At 51.9% G+C, this 24,516-nt stretch overlaps 1 protein-coding gene across 1 annotated transcript in view; it reads left to right on the top strand.

The window, feature by feature from the left end:
- CACNA2D2 (calcium channel, voltage-dependent, alpha 2/delta subunit 2) overlaps positions 1 to 24,516 on the top strand; it is a 163,051-nt gene that overhangs the window by 116,813 nt on the left and 21,722 nt on the right. The window contains exons 4-5 of the mRNA XM_006892862.1: positions 14,556 to 14,615; positions 22,674 to 22,718. Coding sequence (XP_006892924.1) covers positions 14,556 to 14,615; positions 22,674 to 22,718 — 105 coding nt within the window. The remainder of the gene's footprint in view (positions 1 to 14,555; positions 14,616 to 22,673; positions 22,719 to 24,516) is intronic.

Genomic DNA, 24,516 nt, shown 5'->3' on the forward strand with positions numbered 1-24,516 from the left:
AAGACGTTAGGTGGGCTATAAAGCATTTGCCAGTGTTATGTCACATGAGGGCAGGACTGTGTCTTCACTGCTCATAGCCCCTCTCACACTCCACACACTCAGGCCTAGCACAGTCAAACTCAAGCTGTTCTGATTCATAGCGACCCTCCGCTGGGCTTCCGAGGCTGTAAATCGCATGGAGTTTGTCCACCTTTCTCCTGCAGAGATGCTCAGCCTTTGAGTCTGCAGCATAATTATAGAAAAAAAAAATAATGTATGGATACCATTGATGATAGTTATTGCTGCTGTTGTTTGTTGTGGGAACCAGCAGGTTTTTAGAGACAGTTAATCACATAGGAGATTGCCCATCTTTCTCCTGTGGAGCAGTTGATGGATTTGAACTGCATGCTTTTGGGATTGCAGCACAGCTTCTTAACCACTAGGCCACCAGAGCTCCCTTTACAGATAGTGCGAGGGGTAATTCTGATTGTGATGGTAATGCTGGCAATGGGGTAACACTGGCAATAATCATGGGAACATTGGTGATGGTGATGGGGCAGCAATGGCAATGAGGGTATAATAGGGGCCGTGGTGATGGGAGTAACATTGGCAGTGGTGACAGGAGTAATGGAGATGATGGTGATGGGGTGATAGGGCACTGTGTGGAATGTCCCACTGGAAGGAGTCTACCAGACAGCCCTGTCCCACTTATGGGCTGCACCCTAGCTAGAGGTAGGACTCAGTGGGGCTTGCTTGGTTCTCTTTGTCTTTTAACCTCCAGTGAGCACAGCCTTCTGGGTAATGAGATGCAAATTGACAGAAAAGACAGTGAGCCAGCCTGCGGCCGGTGGGGCAGCTTTTAGAGTCAGCCTGATTGCCTGCGTGCCAATTTGCATGGTATTAACCATGCATGTCTCCTCCAATGGCTCCTGCATTTCATCAGCGGTCACTTGGATGGTTAACCATACTTGCGTCTGACAAAGGGCAGTGGCCTATGATCCCAGGTCAGGGACAGGGGCGGAGCTACATTGACCCTGACCTATTCAGGGTTCCTCCAAGGAGTCTGGGCCTATGAGGATGGGTAGTGGATACAGGACTTCATGGTCATCCAGGACCAGGGTCAAGTTAGGGGTCAGGATCCATATGTAACAGGCTTAGGAGGTCCAGTTTGGTCAGCACTGCGGTTGCATCTGGGTGTGTGAGAGACAAAGGTGACAGACACACTCAGGCAAGAGGGAGGGCCTGGTTCTGATCCTGAGATTCCTCAGTGCTGATCTGGGCTCTGCCCTACTCAGACAGTAGCCTGGACAATTCCTCTAATCTCTGGATCTTGGCTTCTCCTTTGGCAGTGGTCCAGTGGACTCATGACCTCATGGTCTCTACCGTGAAGCCAAGCCCTGCCTTTCTGGTTGTTCAGTTGGAATGACTGGCATCAGTTTTCCACTGGGTTTTCCAGGGTCATTCATCACAGCCTCTGAGATGGCCTGTCCACTCCATCACTGTCACCATCACTCAAAGAGAAACAGGAATCATCCTTTTTCCTCTTATTCTTGAGACCCAAGACCCTGTCCAGTGGGCCTTAGATCCTCCCCACCCATCTCCACCCCTGTCCATGGTGCTGAAGCTCATGGCCCCCAACCTCCCTTAGGGTCCCTGATGCTGAGGTGGACCAAGGACCCATCCCCTGCTGTATCTGCTTCCTGACCCCTGGCCTAGCACAGGGCAGCCCAAGGCTTCATGCCTTACCCAGGATGGACAACAGTGAGGCTCAGGGCTCTGCCCCTCTGGCCTCACCCTCATCCTAGCCAATGGCCCCTGAGGCACATCCAGTGCCCCTCTGGCCCCGCCTTCCTCCTCACTGTCCCACTCCTTCTCCCGAGGTTGGGCCTAATCAGAGCTAATCAGAAAATTATGAGCTGCCTGATTACTGATTAGATTCCTAATGTTAATAGAGTCGAGAAGGGCCTGCTTGGGCTGTGTTTTAGGGAAAAGTATAAAAATAACATCATGGGATGGGAGCATGGTGGCTAGGTGGGGGCTCAGGCGAAGCTCTCCTCATAGTTGAAGGCTCGAGCTCTAGTGCGGGTAAGGGGGTTGATGTGGAGGGCGCAGGCTTAGCATTCCTCGAGGGCAGAGGCTTGAAACTGACTGAGTTGAAGGATCAGGCGTGGAGATGCATTTCAAAACAGAGGGACCTCCTGGCACCCTTAAATTCTGTAAGTGGCACCCTTGAATTGCAGCTCTTCCTCTGTGGGCTTCTAGTAAGTATCGTGCTCAGGATTACAGAATTACAGCGAGAAGGCGTTACCCACAAATCCGCCACTGCCATTGAGTGGTCCTGACTCATAGATCCTATAGGACAAAGTTGTTGTTATTGTTGTTGTTACGTGCCAACAAGTCGAGTATGACTCATAGCGGCCCTATGAACAGCAGACCTAAACTCCGTCCTAGCCTGTGTCATCTTCACACTTTCTGACACTCTAGACTGCTGACATGCAGCAGCCACCATGTCAGTCCACGGGTTGAGGGTCTTCCTCTCCTTCGCCATCCCACCACCTTTCTGAACATCATGTCCTTTTCCAAGGAACAGCCCCTCCTAGCAACATGCCCAAACTATGTGAGGCAAAGCCTCATCATCTTTGCCGCCAAAGAGCACTCTGGCTTCATCTTCTCCAAGACATTGTTGTTCTTTTGGCTGTTGGCTGTACATGGGATGTTCAGTGCTCTTCTCCAACATCACATCTCAAAGGCATCAGTTCTTCTGTCTTCCCTGTTCATTGTCAAGCCATCAGAGGCCATGGAATGAAGTAGGATTGCTCTGTAGGGTTTCTGAGGCTGTGTTTACAGGAGTGGACGGCTTCATCTTCCACTCATGGAGAGATAGTGAGTTCAAACCACCAAACTTTGGGTCAGCTCCTCAACACTCAAACCACAGTGCCACCAGGGCTCCGGGAAAGACATTAGGTGGGCTATAAAGCATTTGCCAGTGTTATGTCACATGAGGGCAGGACTGTGTCTTCACTGCTCATAGCCCCTCTCACACTCCACACACTCAGGCCTAGCACAGTCAAACTCAAGCTGTTCTGATTCATAGCGACCCTCCGCTGGGCTTCCGAGGCTGTAAATCGCATGGAGTTTGTCCACCTTTCTCCTGCAGAGATGCTCAGCCTTTGAGTCTGCAGCACACTTCCATATAGATTATGCCTCCGGTGCTTCCAATAGCACAGGCACACAGTGGGTACTTAATGTTTGTTTACAGGAAGGAGAGGGTCATGTCAACCTTTCTCCACCCCAGCCTGTCCCTGAGTTGTGAGGAGGGCTAGAGGCTTCTAAGAAGCCCCTGTGAAGGACATCAAAGCACATCAGGGGAAAGCAATGCTCTGGGACCAAAACAGGAATTGTTGACCTCAGGGGCCCATCTCCTGACTGACCCGGCTCATGCCTCACCCTCAGCTCCTCACTCCGCCAGGGCCCCAGAATCCTGTGCATTTGCAGAACTGGGTGATGCTCCAGGTCACATTTTCACAAGGCCCACGACGGGGTTGAGATCCAGAGGAGCAGATGGCAGCAATTCAGACGCCTGCCACAGCCCTCAGCCCCTCTCCTGGGGTGCCCTGTGAGGTCTGTGCTGGGTTCACCCTGCCCACAACTTCAGCCCTGCACCATCTTGGATTTCTGTTTTCTGTCTTCAGAAATTCCCTGGCCTAGTCTCTGCCCCGGGGAACCGCAGAGCCTCTAAGATGGTAGGTCCCAGAGGGCAGCTGGCCTGTGTCCAGTACCAGGCCATACAGATGCATGATCCCCTGCCTTCCAGAAGCCACATCTGAGAGAACATTAGACAAATAAGCATGATAGAGAGGCCACTGGAGGCTCGAGAGGCCTAGTCTGACAAGGACACTGCCTGAAGGAGGTAGATGAGCTGACTCATAAAGGCTAAGGAGGAGCAGGCCAGGTAAGTGGCACAGGAAGGGCAAGCCAGGCATCGCTAGGTATAGTGCTGACAGAGGTGAGAACGGCAGAAAGACAGTGTTGGAACATCATCGTGTTTGGAGAGTGACAAAGTTGGCAGGGCCAGGTCACACAGAGGTAAAGGATGCTGGCAGGTAAGGGAGAAGCAGTCAGGAGAATCAGTAAGCATTGTACCCAGGAGAGGTTGAAAGAGTCCAAGGGGAGAGCTTGGAAATGCAGGGACACAGGTGGATGAGCCCCTCAGACTAAAGCCTGGCTGCATTCACAGGAGAAGAATCGATGCCTTTGAGCTGTGGTGTTGGAAAAGAGCACTGAACATCCCATGAACAGCCAAAAGAACAAACAAATACATCTTGGAGTGGGTGCAGTCAAAGTGCTCTTTGGAGGCAAAGATGATGAGGCTTCACCTCACATACTTTGGGGCATGTTGCGGAGGGGCCATTCCTTGGAAAAGGACTTGATGTTCAGAAAGGTGGTGGGTTGGTGAAGGAGAACACCCTCAACCCAGTGGATTGGCATGGTGGCTGCCACAAAGGGCTGTAGTATATCAGGAAGTGTGAAGATGGCACAGGATAGGACAGGATTCAGATCCGTTGTTCATAGTGTCACTATGAGTAATACTCGACTCAACAGCACCTAACAACAACAAGCATTGGGTTGGATGACAGAGAAGCCTGGTTGTGAAGACCATGGGGCAGGGAGCTTTGGAGGGAAGCAGTCTGCAAGAGATGACCTTAGGGCAGTGGTGGCCCATCTTGGGTGTGTCTAGATGACTAGAACATCCCAGTGAGTCCTGGATCTTTACCCAGGTCATGGCCAAGCTAGAGACTAGGTCAGAGTGTGGGGGAACAGTGGACAACTTGAGCTTCTGAGAACAGGTCCCCCTCAGGGAGAGGTTAATTCAAGATCATCACACCCCAGAAAGATGGGGAAGGGACAGTCAGGAGACTCTTCAGGTAAGGTCAAGGAAGAAGGCCACCCAGGGCCTAGAGCTCAGATTGAGTCCACATCAGTATCCCACTTACTGGCCATGTTCCCACAGTCTTGTGATGGGGTCAGGCCAGATTCCGGTCTCACAGGTGAGCAAGAAAATCCAGAGATGTTAGTGTCACAGTCCTCAGACTTTGCGTTGGGCCAGCTGCTGAGCCTCCGACCTCAGTTGTCTTGAAGGAGGAGAGTGTGGGTAGTGGTCATATAAGCGCAGGCACACCCACGCCCACATGCTGGCTTGTCACCAGAATGAGGCCTGATGAGAGAAGGAAGCTACACACTCCGTGTTCCCTTCAGATAAATAGTATGTCATGCTCCCCCAGCCAGAGAGCGCTGACAGCCCTCGGCCTGATACCTTCACCTGATGCTATCTGCTTGGATTTTAAAAAAAAAAAAAGCATGAAAGAAACTGATGAATTACTGGGTCAGAATACAGTGAGGGAGAAACTGACAATTATGAGACATTTTACCTGGCTCATCAGAGACATGTTTATACACTGCAATGTGTGATGCGCTTTGTGCTAGGGAGACGGTCAGGTAGGTTGGAGGGGTCTTCTTACCCATAAGAGGCCCCAAGAGCATAGGCTAGAAAGAGCAGTGCCCTGGAACCAGCCCTGACAGCCCGCGTGGGCACAGCATGGCCGTCAGCTCAGGAGTTCCACAGGGCGAGTCGGCCTCCACAGGGCTGGGCTCCGGAGCCCTACCTGTTCGTCTGATACATTAATATGTTTCTCACTAGAGAAACGTATCACAAGTTAACATCCAGGGATCCCAAGGGCAGCAGCAGGAACCAAGCCAGCTAAACTCAAAGCCCAAGAGCCTGCCCTCCGCCTCTCTGCACATTTCCAGTGACAGGGCGCTAACCCTTCCTGCAGCAGCCAGAGTTGGAGTCTCCAGGGGTGTGGGATTTCCTTGGAGGAAAACTCAGCTGGCCTTGGGATTTAGGTAACCTGGAGAGTGGACTTGACAACCACAGGTCTTGAAACTCGTTTGTAAATTTAGCCTGGTCCCTTGCAAATGTCTTACAAAGGACCCCTTTTCTGGCCCCATCTTCCCTGGACACATTTGGTTCATGTCCACGGCACACCCCTCCTTCTTTTCCTGTGGTCAGTGTGGTTCCAGTTTAAAGAGAGAGTGGTGACCTGTGGAATATCGGTTATCATCTGTGGGTGTCATGTCACCAGTGCTCCTTTCCTAAGGAGCATCTTCCAGAGTTCATAGTCTTTCTACTCTTGAGGTTAAAATGTCCATCTTTTGGTAAAAATCCTATTAATAGAGGAGAATAAGGTTTTTAGTGTCTTCCTCTAACAACATTGGCGGCCATCCATGTGTCCCCAGGATGTTCTGGGAATTCTTGTCTGGACTGAAATCTGAGCCTCTGGGACATCAGGTCCCAGGGCCTTGCCCTCCCATCTCTGTCACAGACACCCATCACTTCTCTGTGGGTTTGTGGTTTTGTTTTTTGGAAATTGAAACACAGGCTGCCCCTTTCCATCAGGGCTGAGGGGGCGCAGGAATCAATAACCAGGGACGTGGCCAACACACAGGCCCAGGGGTGGAGAGCCACAAGCCCCCTCCACAGGGAAGCTGCAACTCGAATGAGTTTTTCCCTGTTACACATATTCTGACCTTTTTTTAAAAAAGGGGGGAAAATCCATTTTACTAATTTTTTTTTATCAACTAGCGGAGGACGCATGCAGTCGGAAGGGAAAAGGTCAGGGAGCCTGTCGCTGGCAACAACAGCGTGAGCCTCACGTGACAACCTTCCCCAGCGGTGCTCTGCGTGGCTGCGGTGTTTGTTATTTTCCCTGCGGTTTTTGGCTGCTGGAATTTTCCTCAGGGTTTAGGGCCACCACCACCCCAATGTTCTGGGGGATGGTTTCGTCTTGATGAAACCTGGTTAATACAGAAAGGATGGGTCGGATATGCTGTGGGGGCAGGAGTCAAATGTGTCCAGTTTGGATGGGGTGAGAAGGAAAAAGGCCTAGGGAAGAAGGGGGGGAGCATGGTGGGCCAAGGCTGAGGGCCTTTCCTGGCTCCTGAAGGTGAGGGGGGTCTGAAGTACACATGACGGAGGGAAGTAAAGCCTTTCCTTTTTCATCACTTGTAATGTACAAGACTATGGATCATGACTTTATCCATTCTAGCATATTCTTATCCATCCCTCAGAACCCAGCAAATGAAAGAACAGGACCTGCCTTTGGGAAGGTGTATTGACTGAGGTTGTGCCCATTAAAGCTCAGAGTGCATATGTCCCTCAGATGCCCATGGTAGACGAGCTGCCAAGGCAGCGGGGATTGTCCACCCAAGTGCATACCTCCCCCAAGACCTCGAGTTGTGCCAAGCCAGGGCCAAGTTGGGATTGTCCTTGTCCTGGTTCTGGATACACATGCCTGGGACAGGAAGTAGACAGGCAAGTGTCCACTTAAGCTGAGGCCGCAGGAAGAAGAGAAACACAAACCAAAATGAGCCCTCACCCGCCTGCACTTCTGCCCTATTGTCAGCCCAGGGCTCCGGCTCCCTCCTCCTGAGCGGCATCTTGCTTCATTATTATGCAGATATTTTAATTATGCAGATATGTTTTTAGACAGTTTTAAATATGTATATTATTTACTCATTAGACCATAACAGCTCTGGAAATTGAAAATCTGTATTTAGTATCTATCAGTGCACAATGCAGAGCTCAATATACGGCCCACAGGTAGGAAGGGGCGGGGGGCAGAAGCAATGCACTGAGTGGAGGCTGCTAGGCACCCTGGCAGTCACCCCCTCTGTGGATCCAAGGTTAGGGTTTGGATATCAAAAAGCATCTAGGGAGGGCCAGCCTCGGGTCCCTTCTACTGAGGGAAAAGCAAAGGAACTCTGGGAGGCAGGTAGGTACCCGGGGACCCTGAGTTCGACCAGCTAGACCTCACCTAGCCAGGCCTGGCTCCATCCCCGGGGCACTGACTGTCCAGCATCACTGGGCTTTGGCATCAGGTAGACCTGGGTTTGCTGGGTAATGTATGGAGTGTGTATCGTGTTGGCCTGCTAATAAAAGGCCGGCAGTTAGAGCCCTCCAGCTGCTCCAGGGGTGAAGGGCAGTGGCCTCCTGTAAAAACTTACACCCTCAGAAACCCAGTGGATGGTCACCAAGAGCAGGAATGGACTCAATGGCAAGCGGTTTGGATTTCCCGTCCTTTTTTCATGGGGAGGGGAGGGCTGGGACAGTGGCACACATGCTCTGTCTCTGTCCCTTCGGACCTGTAAGAGCAAAGAAGCCAGAGAGCCCACCTCTCAGGCATCTGGCTCAGAGGGAGGACATTGTTCATCACCCAGGGAGATGATCTGCACCAATCAGTGATGCTCGGAGCCCATGGGGCAAGGGTGCTGGGGGCAGTGTCTGGCGCCAACCCTCATCATCGCCTTCCTTGCAACCCTCTTAACAGCGTTCTCAGGCCATCTACTTGATGCTGTGACTTTGCTGCCCCCAGCCTCTGCCTGCCATCACATCTTATGTGCAGCTCAGTACCCCACACCCACCCCACAGCCAACCCTAGTGGCCCAGATCTAAACACCCTGCTCCACAGGTCCAGGATCTTTTTATCCTAAGCCTCTCAGATCCTTTTGAAGTGGGAGTGGTTATAGCTAATTAAGACTCCAAAACATTTACAGTCTTGCCCTCGGGGCTGCTCAGAACAAGTCCTGTTTGATGGGCTCTCGCTCCCTGAGGACCCTTCGAGCCAGGCTAGCACTGGGTAGGAGGCGCTCGTAGGTAAGGGGAAAGGGAGAATGAGGGGTCCAGCCTTAGTGGGGAGTGGATAGTGAAGAGGGTGGAGAACACCTAGACCCTCTCAGCATGCAGTGAGATAGACTCCACCTGCAAGACAGTGGTTTTAGGGGAGCCCGCCATGGCGCCCAGACTTGACGCTTTTATCCCAGGTCACTGTCTCAGCTCTGTAGCATTTGAAAAGCGTTTAACTTAGTGAAATTTGAAGGTGCCCGAGGAGGGGGCTGCTCCCCAGGGGTGTTTTGTCCCCAGCCCAGCACCACCTGCCCTTTCTTGCTTTTTCCTGTAAGAATAGTTCCCGGAGCTGAGGGAAATTGATTGTTAAGTGAAACTCGCTGATAATTGCCTCTGAAATGCCTGCTGTTAACTGTGATGGACTTGGTGTGAGCGGCTCCACTCAGCAGTCCCGCCACAGATCCCTACAGCGCCATGGCCCTGTCAGGGACAACGTGGGTCATAACTGACTCCCCGGCAGCAACTTCATGGACATCCTCATCCCCTAGGAACAAAGTTCAGAGAGGTTAAACTGTGTGCCTGGGGTCACACAGCTGACCAGAGCTCACGCCCTGGCCCAGAGACATCCTGACCTCGATTTAGCTGATATTCAGTGTGCGCCTACTATGTGCCGGGTGCCAGGCATTGCTGCCATTGAAGGCTAGAGAGGGAGCACACAAACCATTGAAGTTCTACATGTAGGGCAGGTGGGGGCGGCAGAGGGAATTTGGCAGGGATCAGGGAGTGGTCAGGAAGATACTGTGACATTTAAGCTAATAGTTCAAGGGTAGTCTGGCCACAGAAGTCAAGGAGAGAATGCATCTGGGAGGGAGACTCCAGAGAGGCCAGATCCCGGAAGGGTTGATCGGGGAACTGATCCCTGAACAGGCAAGCAGCCTGGAGACAGGGTTCTCAACCCTAGTCCAGTTTCCTTCCCTTGCCTGCCTGCCCTCGACCATCAGATGGGCCCCAGAGAACTCGGAGAGAACTAGAAGAATGAACGTTGAGGAAGGCAGGGTGTGTGTTCTCCAGGCCACCCCTTGAGAAGGCCTGAAGACTAAAGGCGGCACTCCAGGGCCAGGAGCCTGAGGTCTGGGAGCTCAGCACAGGTCAGGGCGCTGGGGCTTAGCTAGGAGATCTCTCCCCTCAGGATGTGTTCTGCCACAGGGGACAGGAAAGTCCATGAGCTGAGGAAAGACAGAAGGTGGCTTCCACAGGAGGTGACACAGGTCACTAGAGCTGACCAAAGTGACGTGGAGGGCGTCCCAGGCAGGACCAGCAGTGTAACAGCGGAAGGCCTGGTGGTGAGCAAGAGCCAATTTCCGGGAGCTGGTGAGAGAAACTCCAGCAAACTCAAAACTCACCCTTTGTGGGCAGCTGCTGGGCATTGAAAGTGGGGGGCTTCCAAGATGTTACCTGCCCTCTGAGTGAGATAACTGTTATTGTCTCTAATGTATACAGAGAGGAAATTGAGAGCCGCAGAAGTGAAGCCATTGCCTGAGAAGTGGTGGCCTTAGGATTTGACCAAGACTGGGGCTGCAGAGTCTAACCTCGGATCCCCGCCTGGAGCCCCATTTGGTGCTGCTAGTCTTCCTGTCTCTCCTATGGCTGGGCCTGCTGGGACAGAGCATGGCCACCGCCTCCCCACCGTACCCCTTTGCAGCCCGGGCCCTCCCTCCCTCCACCAGGCCCATGTGTTTAGCAGTTTGCACACGTCCAGTGCCTGGGGATGGACTGATTGATCTGTAACACTGAAAAAAATAATAATGGCTTGATCGTTACCGAGGATTAAAAGTAATCCTTTCGCTGTGGCTATTGCAACTCCGTTATTCACGAGTCAGCGGGCTGACACAGGCCTTGGAGCCCATAGGAGTCCATGAGCTCAAGGAGGCTGCCTGCCCCCACCTTGATATTCCTCACCTTGGCTATGCAGCTGGGGAGCTCGAGGGCCCTGTGCATCCCATGTTCTTAGAACCTGTGGTTCCCAGGGTCAGAGCTGAGCCCTGGAAGCGGGAGAAGAACTGGCACCTCCTGACCAGGTGCCGGATTTGGGAATGGGATGGGAGAAGGGGGCAGCTTCTCAGAACCATGGCCCGATTTGGAGACCTTCACAGTGTCAGCTTGGTGCCCACATTCCCATCAGCCTTTGATTTGCTATGAGAAAGGACAAGATCTAGTTGTTCCCACACCCAGCCCCAGTCAGCTCTGTGAGGTACGGTAACCTCAGCATAGCCTCTCTGGGGTCCTCTGAGGAAGGTCTTGGTCCCAGAGAAGGTGCTGGGTCGCTGGATGAGAAAAGAGGGCACAGCGACTGCCTGAGGCCCAAGGCCATAAGAGCGGAATTGCTGGGTATTGGTGGACCTCATAGAGGATGACTTGGGACATCTGTCATGGGCAGTGTCAGGTGAATTCAATGGTCAGGGTCAGGGTCAGGGTCAGGGTCTTAGCCCAACTCAGATTCTGCCCTTAGACAGGCTGTTTACTGTCTCAGCACCAGAGTACCTTTATCTGTCAAGGACTCACAATAGGACCCTGTCAGACAGATGAAGTAGCAGATACTGTCACTGGCCTGAGGTGGGGGAGGTGCCTGACATGCAGGAGAGTCAGAGCTGCAAGTTCATGGTCACAGTCATCATGATTAACTGGACTTCACTTGGTTCTGCTCAACACCCAGGAAGCCAGACTCAGTCCCATCCTCTGGAACTCTGAGACTTCCTGGACAGACAGAATCCATGAGATGGGCAAATAAAAACCCCTGAATGGCCCAGGTTCATTCCTAAAGCATAGCCAGTTCCCAGTGCCTCCTCCAGGAAGCTTTCCTAACACTCTTGTGTTCTCATGGCTTCTTACACCTATAGCACTAGCACCTCTGCCTTGTGTGATTCTACCTGTTACTTGTCTGTTCTCACCTCTGCACTGTGAACTAGTCACCTCTAGTGAAAATGTGGGGTGAATAGACACACAGCGAGGCTCTAGGCAAAGCAGTTTGTTCACAGGCACTGGGAATGATCCCCAAAGGCTGGACCAGGCTCATGAGAGCCCAGCACGAAGGGGCTCAGAAAGCCTTGGAGAGAGACAGTGAGAACTGGCACCGCCTGCTGGGCTCTGAGCCAGCCGGGGCCAAAGGAACATCAGTGACACACTCATCCCTTGGCAGGAGAGGGTTTTCCTCTTGGCACTGAGATGACACTAGCTTATAGTGGGTGGAGGTTGGCAGTGGGCCTCTGGACCCTTAACCCTGCCCTGGGGATCTCCCTGCTGTTGTCCAGGTGGAAAACCTGCTGGGCTGAAATGCAGAGTCCCACAGAGGTGCCTCTCAGGTCTCTGTGCAGACTTCACCTTCCCTGTGTAAACCCTGCTGTGGGTGGAGGAGATACCTACACAGAACGATGGGAATGTCTGGGGCCAAGGAGTCTCTCTGGTGGACTGAGGTTTTAAAAGCTTATGAGTGATAATCTAAGATGCAGCTATTGGTCTCTCCTTTCCCAAATCTCAGGCGGACAATTAATTCAAAGGATAATGAACCACAGTCTTTTGTTGCCTGAGACCAGGAGACCTAGATGGTGCCCAGTTACCACTACTGAGCCCTCGGATTGGAATCATAATAGAAGGTTCTAGACTGAGGAAGAAAATGTAGGACAAAATTCAGAATCATACAAAAAACTTCAGTTTACGTGTCTGATAAGAGACTATGGAACCCTTAGACGTCAACACTTAGACATCCTTCAGACCCAGGACCGAACTCGCTCCAGGGCTCACCATACAATCAAATAGGCATATAAAATTATCCAACTACCAATCCTTCTTCTTTATTTCCAACTTTTGCATTCCAGTCACCAATTATTATTATTAACACATCTTGACTGCATGTTCGGTCCCTTTCAGACCACAGAAGTTGGTAGAAATCCTCTATTTCTTCATCTTTGGCTTTAGTAGGTGTATTTGAGTAATAGTCACATTAACAGCTCTCCCTTGTATGTGGATGGATATTATCGTCCCACTGACAGCATTGTACTTCAGGACAGATCTTGAAATGTTCTTTTTGACAATGAATGTTTTATCATTCCACTTCAATTTGTCATTCCTGGTGCAATAGATCATGATTGTCTCATTCGAAATAGCCAATACTAGTCCATTTTGGTTCACTAATGCCTAGGATATTGATCTTTATGCATTCCATTTCATTTTTGACAACTTTCAATTTTCCTAGATTCATACTCTGTACATTCCACATTCCAGTTATTAATGGATGTTTGCAGCTGCTTCTCCTCATTTTGAATCATACCACAACAGCAAATGGAGGGCCTTTGTTGGGTGAAAGCTTTACTCTGTCTACATCATTAAGGTAGACTCTACTTTGAGGGGGCAGCTCTTCCCTACTTGAATTTCTAGTGTCTTTCGCCCTGACAGACTCATCTTCTGGTACTATATCAGACAATGACCCACTGCTATTCCTAGAGGTTTGTGAGGGAAGTAGAAGTAGGTGGCCAGTCCTCCTCCTTCGTCTGCCTTAGTCTGGGAGCTCCATTGAAACCAGTCCACCACTAGGCGACTATGCCTTTGAAATATCAGTAGCATTGTTTCTAGCATCCCAGCAAGACACAAGCCACCTCAGTATGGTAAACTGGCAGGTGAGTGGTAAATGAAGAGTAATGTGCAATCAGGATTAGAAGAAGACTCGTCAACAACCTGTAGTGCACAGATGACACAGCTTTGCTTGCTGAAAGTGAAGAAGGCTTGAGTTACTTACTGAAGAAGATCAAAGACTAAATTCTTCAGTATAGATTACACTTCAACATAAAGAAGACACAATCATCACAACTGGACATGATAAATGGAGAAAAGATTAAAGCTGTCAGTTACTCCATTTTACCTGAATCCACAATCAACATCTATGGAAGGAGCAGTCAAGAAATGAAAAGATGTGTTGCATTGGGCAGATCTATTGACAAGAATCTCTTCAAAGTGCCAATGAGCAAGAATGAAATTTAAGATTAAAATGTTCCTGACCCAAGCCATACATGATATTTTCAGTTGCTACATGTGCATGTGAAAGTTGGACAATGAATAAGAAAAAATGAAAAAAAAAAGAATAGATGCCTTTGAATTGTGGTGTTGGCACACCACATGGACTGCTGAAGGAACAAGCAAATCGGTCTGGAAGATGGGCTGCCAGGGTTCTCCTTAGAGGCCAGGGTGGTGAGACTTCATCTACACATTTTGGGTATGTTGTCAGGAGGGGCCAGACCTTGTTAGCTGACATCACGCTCAGAAAAGCAGAGGGTCAGAGAAGAAGAGTAAGACCCTCGATGAGATTAACAGGCACAATGACTGCCACACACTGGGCTCGCACACAACAGAGATTGTAAAGATGGTGTGGGATTAGTCAAGGTTTCAATCTCTCGTTCACAGAGTCATATGAGATGGAGTCACCTTGACAGCATTGAACAGCAAAACAAAGTGAACAGAATCACCTCTGAGGAATGTATTCCCCAGAATAATCAACTAACCAAGACCAAAAAGACAGCAGTTGTTGGGGAAAAAAACAAGGTTGAGAAGGCAGAAATGAAGAACAAACGGAAACAGGGAACGCAGGGAGGAAGTGAGGGAATGTAGTTGCATGCATTGTCGATGTTGCAACCAATGTCATGAAACAGTTGTTGAATGGAGAACTTATTTGCTCTAAACTTTTACACCAATCACAACAAATTGTTCCTCCCTAAAAGGAAGTCTGGCATGGAAGGTCCCTGAGATAGCCTGGCCCAGGGTGGGTTGGTGGGCCGAGGAGGTGGGAGAGGGCATGGAGCAACCTTCCTTCCCTCAGCCTCTGACCTCCCTGTTCTCTGTCCCTCAGAGGCTGGCTGACGCTGCAGAGAACTTCCAGAAAACCCACCGCTGGCAGGACAACATCAAGGTAAGAACCAAGACTCCCCAGTGCCTGCCCACCGAGAAAGGGTGGATATGAAGGGGGGGTAGATGCCCAGACACTGGAAGGGCACTGAGGGGTCTATGGACAGAAGCTAACACCTTTGCGGCAAACACCCAAGGCTCTCCCACAGTGCTGGGGCATGGTGGGTGGGATGCAGACATGAGCTCCCATATCCTGAGAGGGACGTGGGGTGGCTCATGATATACTGCTCTAAAGGGGCATCTCTCAAAGTTGCTGTTGCTACAGCAACTGGAGGTGGACAGATCCCTTAAAAGGCCATGGGCCAAAGAGGCCATTTAGAGAGAAGAACGGTCTTTTAGAATCTTTAATACACTGACTGCGAGAGACATTCTAAGAGGAGGATGTACCCTTCACAGATGTTCCCCACACTCCCAGGACCCAACCCATCTCCCTTTCCCCATTCCAGTACCTGGAATGGTGAAATACAGACCCCTATGCCTCTTCAACTTCCTGATCCCAAATATAAATGACAAGAGCCAGAATATCTCTTATCTGCTACTGGGACCATAATGGTGTGTCTTCTCTGGGGACCAGGCCATTTCCAGAGTGACCATTTTCTATGAGTTCCTTGATCCCAGATGGGAGGGCAGAGGTGATCACACCCATATGACAGATAAGAAAGAGAGACTAGAAAAAGGTGGGCTTACCCAAGGTCTCCCAGTGAGTCAGGGACATGGTGAGTTGAAATTCCAACTCTCCAGGCCCGGTGCTCTCCACTGGGGAAGGAGGTCTGATGAGTACCCATTTTACTGATGAGAACACTAAGACATAAAGTGGTTAGACCTTCCTGAGTTACCTGTTGATGGTAGATGTGCATGGCCAGGCTGCCAGGTGCCAGGGGGTTCAGGGCTATGAGCCAGGTTTCTTTCCCAAACCTGCTCCTTCTCCCAAGAGCCCATCCCTTGAGCCTTGCTGAGCCACCTTGCTCCAACAGTGAATTCTCTCTTCACTCCCTAGTAGCTGGGCGCTCATTTTATTGGGAGACAGGCAGATGGATAATAAGCTAGTGACCCTTGAGATGATTCCAACTCCCCAGGGACCCAACTCATATCCTTTTCCCCATCCCAGCACCACCACCAACCACCGGGCCCCTGGGCTTCCTCACCCACATATGAATGGTGACAATCAGGCTATCTCTCATCTGCTACTGGGACCATAGCCCTCACCTCCAAATAACCCAGGCCATGGCACCCAGCCGGTTCTGGCCCCTGGTCCTCTCTCACTCCATAACATTCCTCACTCCATCCTCCTAGACTCCAGCTATACTAGATATCTCCAGGGCCCTCCCAGTTTTATGTCAGATCTTTGCTCAGTCTGACTATTGCACTCAAAATGCCCCCAGTTCCTCCTTAGAGCCTAGCTGAGCTGTCCCTTCCCTGAGAGGCTACTGCCCAGCTCATCAGCCCCTCTGTCCTCCACACTCTGGGCTTCCAAGACACTGTGCTGTGTCCCCACATTCGTTCCTAATATGCCTGCTTCTCCTCACTCACACGCACCTCTTGAGACAGCTGTACCCTGCAGGTAAGGAAGGATGCATGAAGGACTCGGGCCTCCCAGTCGGGGCCCCACATGGACACAAAGAGGCTGCCTCGGTCTCAAACTTGTTTTCTTTCCCTGAATGCTGAAAACCAAGATTTCAAAGAGTCTCTTCCTAGCTCCCTGACCTCTGATTTTCAGCCCTCCATGTCAGAGGCAGCTTATACCAGACCCACTCCCCCGTCTGGGAAAGGGCCTCCCAGTGCTGGTGCTTGCTGCCTGTCATCTCTGACGCCTGTGAGAGGGCCGGTCACACATCAGCCATACGGATCAGTGATGGTCCATGGGTTTGCCTGAGTGTCCCAGCCCCTTGGACCCTGAGTGCACCTGTCTTGAGGTGCAGAGAGGGGAAGCTTCTCACCTGCCCTGGGAATGACCACAGGCAGCATGTATCTGCTACACACACACATACACACACACACACACACACACACACTCTCTCTCTCTCTCTCTCTCTCTCTCTCTCTCTCATGGCCAGCCAGACTTAGCCTTCCTCGCCGATGCTTGTCACCACACAGTCTCGTCAGCCCGCCTACCTGCCACCTGTGTGTCTCACTGGTGTTTCAGGCAGGGGTATGGTTGCGGTCACCCCCTCCTCCCCCAGCTACAGGGTCACTGGTCTTCCCAGGAAGCACTGCAGCTGCCACAGCCACCAGCCTGAAAGGCATTAGCACTAATGGTGGGCGCATTAGCCAGCACACCGGCCACTCTGCCTGGGCTGCCAGGGAGCGCTGGTGGCCGCTGCCAGCGGGGGCTGTCGGCTGGGAAAGAGATCATGGTTTGTCCCTCGTCAGCACATCACCCACCTCTTTCCCAATGACCTTCAGGAGGTGACAGATAAGAAACCCTGTTCCTCCCTAGCCTCAAACTAAAGATCTAAGCCACACCTTCTCCCAGGGTGCCCTGACCCCCACCTTCAACAGGGTAAAGCTTTTCTCTCTAGACACCAGCCTAAAGCTCCTCTTTCTGGCCCCAATCCTAAAAATGGGCCCGGCCGCCCACAGCACCCACCTTTGATGCCTCTAGCACAGACAGCTCCCCCCTCAGGCTGCCCTAGGGCTCACCTGCCTGTCCTGCAGGTTGGAAGCAGCCAGGCCTGGCTCAGCACACTCCTGTGAGCAGCCAGGTGCCCTGGAAACAATGACCAGGAACAGCTAGGCTTCAATCTGCTTACGAGGAGAATGGTACCCAGCAGTGCTGGACCCAGAGGAGATGTACATGAGGCCACACTAGAGGCCATTGTCCCTCAGTACAGCGTGGCCCTTCCTGCATCCACAACACAACAGTGTCTGCCTGCAGACGACGGAGAAACTGACAGTACTGCCCACCTCCACCCACCCCACACCACCAGCCAGGGGCAGAAGGACCCCTGGAGTCTGCAGGGTCAGACTGGGATAGGAGGGAAAGGGGATGTATCTGACCCCTCCCCAGTCTCAGTCCATGGCCCCACACACTTGATTCCAATAAACACAGCCCTGGCTGACCCAGACCGTGGGACTTGAGAGACCATGGCCTCCCGCTCCCGGTGAAGAGCACCTCTCAGGGCCTAACAGACAGGCAGCAGGTGCTCCAGTGCCTATAACACTTATTGCAGATGAAGATAGCCGCCCGCTGGACACCATGCATGGCGCCAGCACCACACAGTGCCAGCATCGTCTGCCACCCAGTCCGCTGCCAGAGAGGAGCTGGACCAGAGTGGGGGAGGGAGAAGAGGCCATTGTCTCCAGGGCCTCTGACACCTCTGGGAGACTGATGGAGAGGCAGCTTTGTCCTGGGGGGGGATCTAATAGTGTAGAAAAGCCATGTCCTAGAGGATCTAATAAGGAACTCCAGCAATTCAAATCCACCAGTCTGAGGGAGAAAGGTGGACAGTCTCCCTTTTTTATTTTTTTATTTTCCATTCATTCATTCATTGTTGCACACTTTCCTCTCGGCCCACCCCTCCCCCCAGTTCACTTTTCTCTTTGACAAGTATAAAAAAAAATTTCATTGTTATACAATCCCCTCCCCCTGAGTCCACTCCACTATGCAGGTTTCATTCTGGACTCTTGTCATGACAATAATACCTAATCAGATAGTCCTCCTAAACAGTACTCTCCCTCATCTGTTTTAATGCAATATATTGATTATATATATAAAAAAAATTTATCCCCTCTTAGTTTACCCCCAACTCCAGTGTCAGCCCCACTTTACAATAGTGGCACTATGCAGTATTTGTCCTTTTGTGACTGAGATTTCACTCAGCATAATGTCCTCCAAGGTCACCCATTTTGTATAATATTTCATGAGTTCCTCTGGAGACTTACAACCTAGGAAACCTGATAGAGGGTCACTATGAGTCAGAATTTACTTTATGGCAGTAAGTTGGTTTTATTTGGATAGGTCTAGTCGAGGAGGCAGTCCTGTTCTGGGGAGTCTGATGGGAGAGGCAATAGTATCCTGAGGAGTCTGATGGGGGAGGCAGCCTTGTCCTGGGGAATCTGATGAGGGGGCCAGTCCTGTCCTGGGGGCTCTGATGAGGGAGGCAATCCCTTTTAGGGGAGTCTGACTGGGGAGGCAGCTCTGTCCTCGGGAGTCTATAGGGGGAGGCAGCTCTGTCCTCGGGAGTCTATAGGGGGAGGCAGCTCTGTCCTCGGGAGTCTATAGGGGGAGGCAGCTCTGTCTGGGGAATCTGTGAAGGCTGAGCCAGATCAGAGGAGCTGGCTGGACAGGACAGGTGGCCGCCCCGGCCTGAAGGCCTGCCCTAGCCATCGGGCCCGCTGCCTGCTCCTCTGCCAAGCCGGCGACAGACGGCTCTCTCGGAAAACAGTCCTCTTGGCCGAGCTAGGCTGGCAGTGGGCCAGGGCAGGAAGGCTAAGCATCCTTACTGGCACAGCCAGGGCTGGCCGGGGCCCTGCACAGGGGGCTGGTGGACAGGACTAGTCACGTCTGGCCAGGCCATGGCAGCCGCCCTGTAACACTTCAAACAGATGAAAACTACTGTTCCCCATACTCACCCCACGCTCGCTCCCCACCTGCCCACACCCCTTGTGCCCTCTCCAAAGGACATGTATGTATCACCTTAGCCTGGCCATGGAGGGCTCCCAGCCCACCCACACATGCCATCCATGTGTACACAGGGAGTGGGGTGGATGTGTGTGTTCAGCGACATGACACCCTCCATACTCTGCCCAATTTGAGCAAAATAGCCCCTAAAATACAGGTAACTGAGGGAGGTGGAAGTATCAGCGACTCCAGTGGCATAACCCTGTGCCACTGCTAACCAGAAGGTCAGCGAGTCGAATTCACTAGCCAGTACTTGAGAGAAAGATGGGCAGCCTTCTGTTAAGATTTACAGCCTCAGGGAGCTCTGGTGGCCTAGTGGCAAGAAGCTACACTGCAATCCCAGAGGTATGTGGTTTGAATCCACCAAATGCTCTGCTGGAAAAGGAGGGACAATCTCCTCCTGTACCAGTCAGATCCAATTTGAAGGTACACACACACACACACACACACACACACACACACACGAAATAATAAAATTTTAAAAAATATTTACAGCCTCAGAAACACGGTAGAAGGTCACTCTGAGTCTGAATCAACTTGATGGCAGTGGAACTTTTAGTTCTGGAAGGGGGCTGTCAGACTTGGGGACTACAGATGTTGAAGACCCTCTTTTGCCCCACTCAGGAGGTCCCTTCCACACTTAAGCCCCTCCTGTGGGACCAAAGGTGCAAATGTGAGCAGGTCCAACCCTGGGTAGAGTCCCAGTCCTCTCCGCACCCTCGAGACTAGGTGTCATCATCCTGAGTTCGCAAATGAGACTATCGGGACCTGGAAGTCAAGCCTTATGGAGGCTGTATGACCTGGCCAGGCGCCCCGGGAGTCTGATGACCCCAGGAGTCCTTGTGGAGCCACTGAGCTGACTTGTGGGATAAAGCTTTTGAAGTTTCAGCTTCAGTTTCTACTTACGGCTCAGAAGCTCACATGAGCCCAAGTCAGGACTTGAACCCAGGCCCCTTTGTCAGCACCTTACCAAATAATCATTAAGTAGCAGGACTGCCTCGTTGTTATTTAACCCAGGAGAAGAGGGACAAATGGTGGTCACTCAAACACTGTACAGCCTAGAGAAGATCCAGAGGTTTTCTCAGGGACCTTCCTACCTCAGCCCTACCAGCCCCATCCTGCCACACCCCTGCTCCACATCATGTCACAGAAGCTTGCTGTGTTTACAGTGTATTTTTATATATGTGACCTTCCCTCGCCACTGTTTCAGGCTACTTCCTGAAGGTGGTGGGGATCGGAGAGAGAGAGCTCTTCCCCTTGCAGCCCTCTCCAAGCCTGGAGACAGAAAACACATCCAGATTCCTGAGACTTTTCTGTCTCCAGAGAACTGGAAATCCTCCAGTTTGACATGAATGCCCCGCCCCCACCCTTTCTCTGATGCCACCAATATCTTGAACCTCTGCTGAGACCCGGAAACAGCAGGACAGAGACCTGTAGCCATTGGAGCAGCTAGAAGGATGGTCCGAGTGAATAGCAGGGTCACCCAGGGTTGGCTCAGGGCAGGAAGGTCCCAGCTACCACCTTTGAGAGGAACCCAGGGTACCTGGAGTCCCAGAGTGACCAGCCCCCACCCAGTGCCCTTTCCTGTCCTTGTGAAAGGTTCTCTTAAAAAGTTGGCAAGTAAAGCCCCGTGTTCTAATCTGCAGTCCTCCCATCGCGCCCGCCTGTTTTCATTACGGAGGGAAAGAGCATCAGAGCCGTGTTTATAACCCCCTTTTAGATAACAAATCACATTTTCTTTTCGCCAGCGAGTGTGTTGAATTGATATTTTTTTCCCCTCGGTTTAATGGGTTTGTGTGTTCAGGAATGATCTTCATCAACTGAAACTCCTTATTGTGTTTGATGTAATGTCAGCTTTCATTATGTGCTGAGGTCGGAGCCGAGCGCAGGGAAAGGCCGCACAACCTGGAGCCCGGGGGCCCCGCCACAGCCCACTGGGGTCTGGGCTTCCTGGACTGGTGGGTGGGTGAATGTGGGAGGGGTTGGAAATGAATCCGTGATGTTAAGCATTTCTTATCCTTAACTTCGTTCCCTCATTTGTATAATGAGGGTCACGGGGCTGTTAGGACCCAGTGACTCAATCTGTGGGATAGGGACTGTGAGTCACCTTTGGTCTAATGTCATCAGGAGGCTGTGTTCTTCCCAAGCACACCACCGAGCAGACAGGTTTCCAGAATGTTTGCACTACACCTGCGTGTCCAGCAGTGACCTGCACCCCGAAGGTCTCCTGTGAGAGACCACCACCCCTCAGGGACTGCTTCCAGCACAAACCTCAATGCTAACTGCCTTGGGCCATGACCTAAGACTCTGGTTCAAGGCCAAGGGCCTCCCTGATAGATGAGCCCCAGAGAGGGAGCCCTCAGGCCTGCAGAGGTCACACAGAGCAGGCAGGGCTCCACAAGGTCTTGAGGCTGTCAAGGTGACCTTCAGCACCTGAAGAACAAATGCTGTCTCAATGCTTTTGCACTCTCAGGCAGGAGTGGTCAACACCCTCATTTTCAGAGCACAAAGAAATGGCCTCCTGATGAAGCAGAGACTTCTCGATGTGCTTCAGGGGCTGGCTGCACAAAACAGGCCTGCGAGTACCTGGGGAGGGTTCCTTGGACAGCTGCCCTGTCCGGGGTCCCGGCCCTAAGGGGGGTGGGGGACAGTCCCTTCTGGGTGAGTGGCACTCGTTGGCACCAGGCTCACCTTCTGGCGGCCTCTGACAGCCGAGCTGGGTTCTGATTAAAGATCATTAAACATGAAATTAGCCCGTTTATGTTACGGGTCCCCGGGGCGGCCGGTGATTATGACGTGCAGATGGCCGAGAACCCAGGCGGCAGGCATTGGGGGGCCCTGGCCAGGACGGGCGGGGTGGCACGCAGGGTGGGTGGGGGCCAGGGAGCAGGCGTGCGGGCCCGGCTTTGTTTCTTCCCACTCCTGTTGTGTAAACCCCCTTGCATTTCACAACAAATCACAGATAATTAATAAGTACATGCCCGTAATGAGCAGGCTTTTTAATAGAAGAAATTGGAAGATGCGGCGGCGAGTCATTATTTCACTTGGGCCCAGACTAAGCTCTGTTTTTCTATCTCCCCACCCCCCACCCCACTGCACCCTTCAGCCAGCATCTCTCTATCAGGGGGCCTGCACTGAGTCAGCCTCCCAGAGGGCTCCAGTGCAGGGACCCCTTCTCTGAGTCAGGAAGCCCGGAGGGATCCCCAACCTGGAACTTTATCCTCCAGGAGCCTGTGGGGGTGGAGTTGGGCCCCTCAGCACTGACTCATCCAGCCCCCCAGGACGGTGACTGTGAAGGGGCAGAGAGGCAGTCTGTGCCTCAGGACTACTAGAGGAACCTGAGGTGACCGTTCAGGCCTTGATATTGGAGTCCTGGCTGCATCTCAGGGGAATCTTGGGCTCTGAATGCTGAGGCCTCTCTCCAATCCCTCCCCACCGCAGGAGGAAGACATCATGTACTATGACGCCAAGGCTGACGCGGAGCTGGTGAGTGCCCGCCTCCCCCACCCCCGCCTGCTGCACCTCAGGGTGGGGGCAGTGTGAATGCCATACTCCCTTTGGGCCTAGGAAGGGTCAGCTGTAAAATGGATGTTAGGATTCTTCATTTGGCATCCTGTGGGGACACAGAGCCACCATCACTCATATCTACAACCTCCCTGACTCCTCCAGAGCTGTGTTCTGGTGGCCACTAATGGACAGAGCCTCACTGCACAAGATGGGGAGAACCCAGCTCCAACCACAGGCCAGGTGGTGGTGAGGCCCTTGGACCCACCCCCCAAAAGTAAAAACACACACACAGAACAGCTGATAAGTTGAGCATCAAAGCGGTCTTTCTGAGCACGCACTGGGAGAGTTGGAGAGGAGCAGTAGGGGAGGGCTTCCTGGAGGAGGCGTAGCACTAAGTGATGTCCAAGTACATCTCCAGTACAAGTTCCCTTTCCTGTACCAAGGGGATGAGCAGCTTCCCTGTACTGAGCACCAGATCCTGCCTGGCTTGGCCTGAGCTCAGCTAGTCCCTTACCATTGTCGAGGCAACTGGGGATCCGTGTGCCTGTTCTTCAGATACAAGAGAGGGCTCTAGTCAGCTGCAGTCACTCTCTTCAAAAGTGGTGGCTCTGGGACCCTAGTCAACAGAGGACTCATGGAGTATGGATGACTATTTGAGAGGATGTTGAGGGTGACAAGAATGTCAAAGGACACTGTTGGTAGATAATGTTAAGTGAAACTGTCAAGGCCTGAGCCCCATTGCCTGTCTTCATGACAAAGATCTTGGACCCAACTGCCCCTTTTGTGACTAGAGATATCACCACAGCACAGTCTCTGGGATGCCCATATCCCCAGCCCCATACTGGCTGCTGTAGGACACCCAGAATCTCATCTTCCTCTTCTGGGCTTACTGGCCTCGGAGTGTTTACTGGGGCTCGGAGGAGGTGTCCAATAGTACAGCAAGAGGAGAAGCAAAGAAAAAAAAACCCAAAAACCAAAAAACAACAAACCTCTCTCAGGGTCTGCAGGCCAGGTCGGGCTGGCTGAGCCTTTGGGAGGGCAGGCGGGCAGGGGGTCTGAGCAAGAGGGGTGGGTGGGCTCAAGCAGGTGTGCTTCCCCTTGGCTGAGCCTCTGTGGCTCCCAGAGAAGTTGCTAAAATTAAAGCTGGAATCTGAAATTCAAATGAAGAGCGAACCTTTAATTAGACCCTGAATCTAATTCCTTACCCCCCTCAGCAGCGGGCTGTAATTTTAGCAATCAGTGCATTAAATATAAACCAGGAGACTGCATTCGCCCACCATACAAAGCCCCTGAGCTCTGGGGTGGCACTGAGGGGCTAGCTGGCCAGCTGGCCCCACCCTCATGCCCCCTCTATGAACTCCCTGTACCCCAAATTGTGTCCCAGTCCCCTAGTCCCTGGCTTCAAATTGTTGACTTCCTGCTTCCAGTCCTTTGGACGTCTGCTGGAGACCTCAAGACTGCCCAAAACTTCACGCCAGGGTTTTGGGCCAAGGTCAGCAAGCTAAAACACAGCCAGGCCGATCAGACCACGGTATTAACAACAGCACGCACACGCTTGCCGGCGACCGTGCTTCTTGTGTTGTTTTGTTTTTTTAATCTTTGCCAGAGGTACAGTTAGAGATCTTTCTACACCATTTACTTTTAAATTACCAGCCAGAAGGTGGGGGTGGGGGAAAGAGAAAGGAAGGGAAAAAAGTTCGCCAGCTGATAGCTTATCAGAACGGAATCCAAATGTCACATTAGTTGGGAAAGTTGGGAGATTAAATTTTCCAGCGCC

Source organism: Elephantulus edwardii, unplaced genomic scaffold (assembly GCF_000299155.1).
Source record: "Elephantulus edwardii isolate Elephantulus edwardi_28Jun2011 unplaced genomic scaffold, EleEdw1.0 scaffold00121, whole genome shotgun sequence".
In the NCBI taxonomy this organism is placed as follows: domain Eukaryota; kingdom Metazoa; phylum Chordata; class Mammalia; order Macroscelidea; family Macroscelididae; genus Elephantulus; species Elephantulus edwardii.